The sequence below is a fragment of the Cydia strobilella genome, chromosome 10, assembly GCF_947568885.1.
Source record: "Cydia strobilella chromosome 10, ilCydStro3.1, whole genome shotgun sequence".
Lineage (NCBI taxonomy): Eukaryota > Metazoa > Arthropoda > Insecta > Lepidoptera > Tortricidae > Cydia > Cydia strobilella.
Window position 1 is genome coordinate 2,229,065 of NC_086050.1, and position 7,213 is coordinate 2,236,277.

Here is a 7,213-nt window from a genome sequence, read left to right on the forward strand (position 1 = left end):
TTTATTAATTATGTTATGCCAAATAAAAGTTGCGCTGTGGTGTGGATAACAAATTGGCACAGAAATAAACGATAAATTAAACGATTGCTTTGTTGCCTGCCAGTTTTGGCGAGTATTCATGAAGTTTGAACCATGAAACTAATACATTTAACAAAAATATAGTGGCGTAGGTGTTTACTGGTAGTTGTACAATAATAAAACAATAGAAGTACGTAAAAGTGTATAATTCACTCCATTTAACAAGCATTTTAGTTAGTCAACACAGCCTTTCTAACAATTGTCCCATTATATCTATCAACTGTTGCCTCTGCTCCATATTTTCAAGATGTCGCCTTTCCCTGTTCTCTTCGCAAATAATCAGCTGTTCTAATACATTTTTCGGCATTCGAGGCGTCTCAGACAGTCTTTTAGAAGCGTCTCTTTGTAAAATTTTAGGTTTCTCTACTAGAGACTCTATAAGCTTGGAATACCATCCACCGCGCGTGTTCCACGCCCTGCCTCCTGCTCCAGACTTATTTTTCCTATACAGTTTTAGCATCCCTGATATCTTACTCCTGCATTGAGCAATGGAAACATTGTAACCTCCTTTGCGAAGTTTCTGAACAACGATTTGCCAAACTTTCTGCCGAGTAGCTTTGGTGTCGTGTAGAGGCGGTCGGTATTCCCGATATGCGCTGACTAGTATCTCTATGGATCTTCGACTCCATTTAAAGATATGGGAAGGCATAGCTTCTTCAGATTCTGAAAGCAAAACAGTATAACTATATAAAACAACAAAACGCAGCCTTAGAAAGAAATAAATTTAATCATAACTTAAACCTTTTCGACGCCAACGACGGATTTATCCGAACCGCGGGTCCAACGCAAACGACTGATTAATCCGTCATAGACCTACGTGCATGTGGATAAAGTTCAATTTCAGTTTTGACACTTCGGTGTCGTGGCGTCTTAGTAACAGTTGTTGTGTTTGACACGGCATCGAAAAGATTAACACAGGTTGCATATAAGTACACATGTAGTGCGTAATTGTTTTTTGTCATGTTACTCGAGTCACCCTCGGTACTTTGTGTACCGAGCGAGACTGACTGAATTGTCTGAATTAGCATGACTGTAATATCAAATTTTAAGGGGGGGACAGCGCGTACGCAGTCCCCACTACCAAAAATAACGCGTCCGAGTTATCCACATTAGGGATAATCGCAAGGGTCAACCCAACCGCAGTGCAATGGAAGGATCTCGCCCTGGGGGAACCGCCTTCTCGATCACGGTGTCCCCTACGCCAGGTAAGTATGAGTTAACAATGTTAGGGCGCGAGGGTCGTTATAGCGAGAAAAATCTTAACACCGCGATGTACGATTTCCACTGGACGAGCACAGCGACATCTAGCGGCAAATTTTGCTTACTGCGTGCAGTAAAGGATTTTTTTGCTAAAAATAAGTTTAGTTTATCGAAGCATTGTAAGGATATGCTTTTACATTAAAATATATACTTAAAAAGTTATAATTAAACTATTCAGTTTTATCCAATAAAATGAAATAACATAATAAACTTACTAATTTCCGCCAATGTTTCCGACATCTCCAAAGAATCATAGTTAGACGTGTCAGGCGTCCCATGTATTATCAAATCTATCAAATCGTAGTACCTCCATCTCCTTGGTATCAACCTATTCACCTGATTATACTCTTTTACGCTTTTATAGGTTTTCTTTAGTGAATGAAACTTAACCATGCATTGTGTGGCGGTAACATTGAAACCCTTTTTCTGCATGTCTTTCTGAACGAGTCTAAAGAGAACTTTTTGTGATATGGACCCGGAGTCGAGCGCTCCTTGGTATTTGCGGTACAGGTCTATTAGGGAGAGGATGTCTGGGTTTTCCCATTTGTATATGTTTTGTGCGGTTTCTGAAAGTAACAAAGTATTTATTTATAGCATTGAGTAACTTATACTAGAGCGGTACTGTCATAGTAAATTTTGTAACCCCAGTAAATTCACTGCCATCTGTCGACACACTTTAAAACTAAAAATTAAGATTTATAAAAATACGATAAAATGTATTTAAATATAGATAAATGATTTTTTTATATGCATTAATTCTTTTTATGATTTTGACCCATGTTCTTTCACTGATATGCGTTAAAATTGTTAAATAACAAACGAAACAGTCAACGCCATCTATACGACAGTGAGCCAAAACTAGTGGCGCCCTCTGAACGAGAATCAAATTTTGTTGATTTTCGAGGCACGTTTTTTCCTTAGACTGTAAACATCTATTACGGAGTTATATCTATCTTTGTTTATAGCAAGATATAACATGTTTTTAGCTCATTATTCACAACGACGGGACTTAATCGCGTAAAATAAGTTTTAAATTTACCTCCGACGTTTCGAGGACGGCATTGTCCCCGTGGAGAAGCCAGTAGCCAGGAGAAGTTTTCTCCGAGACCACGGGGACAACGCCGTTCTCGAAACGTCGGAGGTAAATTTAAAACATATTTTACGCGATAGTCCCGTCGTAGTGAATAATAAATTAATAATAACATGTTTTGTTGTTGAATAGAACTATTTTAAACTTCAAGATACTGAAACAGGGCTACTTACACTCAGTATAAGATATATTTTTTATTATTATTCTATATAATAGCAGGCTATATAAGGAAGCAGGAAAGTAAATATACTATTATTAGGGCACATAATAGTATATTTACTTTCCTTCATCATGTGAAAAAATTGGCATCGAAAATGTATGTAAATATGAAGATATTTTTTGTCTGCCATAAGAATCAATGGTCCTTTTGATTTTTAGGCACAAAATGTACAAATATTGTTAAATAAAATTTAAGAATTGAAATTTCTGTTTGGTCACTGGATTTGTATCCAAATTTTTGCAGATTTTGCATAAAGATTAAGAGAGATTAAGGGTCTTTAACTTACGTTTACCATCTGCCTTTTTTTGCTCTTGATTATCCGTGTTAATATTAAGTTGATTAATATCCTTGCATTTCGGTGAGTCCCATACATCCTGTAATATTATAGTACGAAAATTATTAGTTAATATAAAAAAAAAGTGTGTGCGTGTAATCTTTACGCGCGATTTAAGTAAAACTTCTTTGACGATGACGTTTATCGCTATGTTGGCACTTTGAAGTGTGTCCTATTGTGCGTGTGTCACTACTGAGCGTTACTTCCGTCAGAAAAGAATCTGAATTACCCTCTAGTCGCGCCTACAGAAGTTTTACTAAAGAAAACAGGAAAACTAAAAATAACTGTAAAGATGATTGGCCACTGTCGCTATGTAACCTATAAAAAAAATCCCGTTATAAATCTTCATTTTCAGCTAAATATTTTGACCCTATGAGATACTACATACATTATATGGTATGTAAAACAATTTATCACTCACCCAAAACAGTTTTTTAGGTGTGTGCTATATTATTGCCTTAACCGAAGGTCCTTTCCGTTGTTTTGTCCGAAAAATAAAATATGTAAATCAAACTAAGGGTGGTATTTCACCAGTCCAATTTATTAGTCCAATGTGCATTGCGTCTCACTCTTCTTAAGCAAAATGTGAGATGCAAAATACACATTGGACCAAGAAGAATACCATCCTAAGCTTTTTACCAGAAGTTTAACACTAGATGGCGTTAGTAGTTATGAATTCTTTAATGGGGATTTTTCGAAGAATACCATTGTCAAGTCTATCCTTATGTCTAGTTTAACGACAACTATACAGACAAAGTTGCAGGCAGAGATTAGTATTTAATAACAAAATGATGATATGATATCACATTAGCATAAAAAGTATTCATATTTACCAGAGATAGTTTGCTACTGCCGCTCACCAACAGAGGGCACTAGTAGTGCCCCTTATTCAATTTCCTTCTTTCTATAATTATTACTATTAGCTTTTGTGTTTAGATATTATATTTTTTGTATTATTACTAAAACTATTTCAAACACGTTGAAAGCTATGATTACTAGAATGTTGTTTAGTTACTGTAGTTTACGAAAAATCGTCAATAGATGGGGTTAGTAGTACTCGTTTATCGCTGCTGTATCTTTCTTCATAAATAAACATTACTCTTATGGATGGTATATAGATGGTACTGGTACCTTTACCTTCCATAATTACTCTTTTTATAGCTGTAAACTTGGTACTAGGTATTTTTTGCTGATATTAACTTTCAAGAGTGAATAGTTGACAAACCAAACCGTAAAAAACCTAAATATTGTTGAACTACTCTGTAAAAAATGTCTTCTGAAATTCTTAAAGGGTTGTCAAAAACTTACATTTGAATATGATCTATATTTCTCCATCTCCATCATAATTGGCTCCATCAGATCCATGTACATCCATCTCTTCACCGAGACACCAGAGTTAATTTCCTGCTCCTTCATCTTTTCATAAATCTGTTTCAGACTTCCGAACTTGTTTTTACACTGCTGCGGTGTGATTGCATGACCCTGGGTTTGTAGGTTCTTGGCAACCTGGTCCCAGGCTTGACTGATACTCATCTCCCCGCTTACTAAGGAGGTTTCGAAGGATTGGTAAGATTCAATGAGGTGGAGGGTTGCTTGGTGAGTCCATCGGAATGTGGTTAGCTGTAAAGCTGTAACGTGAACAGGGTTAGATCCTAGTGTGTTAGAGGCTTATTACTTATGTCAAAATTTACCAGCCAAAGAAAGACCTTGAAGTTGAATATAGATTTTATTCATGAATTTTTTTTAAATTTTCTTTGGTAACCTTTTCTTTTTAGTAAATATGTAGTAAGTCATTCATTTTACACTTAAAATTTAATTTTAGTTTTCTTTGCTGACCTATATACAATGATTGCATTTTAAAAATAAGTGCTCACAGTGCGAGTCGGACTCACGCACTAAGGGTTTTGTACCATTACGCAAAAACGGCAAAAAAAATCACGTTTGTTGTATGGGAGCCCCACTTAAAAAAATATTTATTTTATTCTGTATTTAGTATTTGTTGTTAAAGCAGCAACAGAAATACATCGTCTGTGAAATTTTCAACTGTCTAGCTATCACGGTTCATGAGATACAGCCTGGTGACAGACGGACAGACAGACTGACTGCGGAGTCTTAGTAATAGGGTCCCGTTTTTGCCCTTTGGGTACAGAACCCTAAAAAGGAGTTAAATATTGATGAAATTGTGAACAAATACAAGGTAAATATTTGGTTTTGCTATAAATTATGTACCGTCAAACCATAAAATGAAACAATAATTAATTACTAGAGGAGGAAAAAACTTTGAGTCGTTGACGGATCTTTTCTAGGGAGTAACTGCACAAAAGATCCCTATGGATCTAAGTTTATCAACAAGGGCCCCCGAAAACCATAAGATAAGATAATTACTAAATTTTTCTTATAAATGAAATACCTCATATGAATGGGGATCTAATTCTTACTTGAGCTCACACCACCCTCCTGCTTGATTGAAATTGAGGGTCCGGGATCATCCAACATATCCACATCGTCTGAAAAATTTAATTTACTTTACATTCATAACATATAAGGAATTGATTTAGTAAAATCGTTGTAAAGTTATTACAATTATTATTTGGGTGTGTAATACACCACAATATTGATTTTTAGGGTTCCGTAACCAAAGGGTAAAAACGGGACCCTATTACTAAGACTCCGCTGTCCGTCTGTCTGTCTGTCACCAAGCTATATCTCATGATCCATGATAGCTAGACAGTTGAAATTTTCACAGATGATGTATTTCTGTTGTTGCTATAACAACAAATACTAAAAAGTACGGAACCCCTGGGTGCGCGAGTCTGACTCGCAGTTGGCCGGTTTTTTGTATGATGGTGTTATAGTGTAACTTTTCAGGAATAAAAATGTATGTATGTATATACTCTTAATTGTACAAACCACAAATATGGCACAGGATAGGCACAAAGGCGAACTTATAAATATTATAGGATAATGAATATGGTAGACAAATATAGCACTGAGTACAATAGACTAGAGGAAAGTCAATACAATTATAAAAGAGGGTGTAAATAAAATAAGATAAAAATTAGAAGTAACAGTATAACAAATATATAGCGGCGCCAAAATTTGTTGTTATTCATTAACCCTTACCTTACTCCTTTTTCTATAACTACCATTGTACCTAGCTTTAAGTGTTTAGTGAGTAAGTTCTTTTTTGTAACTGAGGTGGCGCTGTTTGTAGAAGGTCTTTACAATAAATGTCTTTTCTTTCTTTCAAATATATAGAATAACTACGTATTAAATAATAAATATATATATATCTATAGTCACAAACAACAAACAAGTTAGTTCCTGGTCCGATAGCCACAGCTTCTTTAACTGTCCCATTTCGGCAAAACAATGCACACATATATTTGCTAATCTTTTGAGAAATTTCAGACCAAAAGAAGTCGGTAGATTTTTTAACATAAAATTTTTAAAAACCGGCCAAGTGCGAGTCGGACTCGCCCACCGAGGGTTCCGTACTTTTTAGTATTTGTTGTTATAGCGGCAACAGAAATACATCATCTGTGAAAATTTCAACTGTCTATTACGGTTCATGAGATACAGCCTGGTGACAGACAGACAGACGGACAGCGGAGTCTTATCAATAGGGTCCCGTTTTTACCCTTTGGGTATGGAACCCTAAAAACGACAAAATTTCTGGCCAGATGCCTAGAGGCTAGGGGGGTTGTGTTGTAACATAGTGTAATAGCAAATTGTTAAACTTTACTTACCGAGTAATTCTGCTGGATCATCAGAATCATTTCCATCTTCTTGTGCTAAAATACAATTTGTTCCAAGAATTAATTAGCTCTTAACACTGGTTAATAAAATAACACTAAAACGGCAATGTGAAACCAAGTAAAACTTACAAAAGTCAAGATATTCTTCATCGGCGTATACTTCTGCATCATCTAAAACAAACGAAATAACTAAAACTTACCACAACAAAGTAATGATAAAACAAACTCTCCTTTCTTATTGCAAGAATACAATCACTGATTAAAATGTGATAAACTGATAAAAGAATTTCCAATCCAATGTAAACAAAACAACTTACCCGCAATATCGTGCTCTAAAGCACTATCATTAGCTTCTGATTTAGCAACATATACGATGTATGGAGCATCTTCAGCCATATTTTCATATGAAATGTGACTTTTTCGCCAAAAATGGCGCTTGTAATCGAGTGAAGGTGGCTCCAAAAGCGCTACAA

The 7,213-nt window shown here is 35.6% G+C and overlaps 1 protein-coding gene and 1 non-coding gene across 2 annotated transcripts; both read right to left on the reverse strand.

Moving 5' to 3' along the window:
- Window positions 1–236: 236 nt before the first annotated feature.
- On the reverse strand, window positions 237–7,187 carry LOC134744608 (uncharacterized). The gene is made up of 8 exons (XM_063678475.1): window positions 7,058–7,187; window positions 6,870–6,911; window positions 6,732–6,776; window positions 5,421–5,489; window positions 4,291–4,610; window positions 2,935–3,022; window positions 1,554–1,904; window positions 237–741 (listed from the first exon to the last, which is right to left on the reverse strand). Exons 1-8 carry the CDS (start codon window positions 7,134–7,136, stop codon window positions 257–259), a joined length of 1,479 nt encoding a protein of 492 aa, XP_063534545.1. The 5' UTR covers window positions 7,137–7,187; the 3' UTR covers window positions 237–256.
- On the reverse strand, window positions 1,130–1,291 carry LOC134745063 (U1 spliceosomal RNA). Its single transcript, XR_010128131.1, has one exon. It is a non-coding gene; the product is annotated as a U1 spliceosomal RNA (small nuclear RNA).
- Window positions 7,188–7,213: the final 26 nt, after the last annotated feature.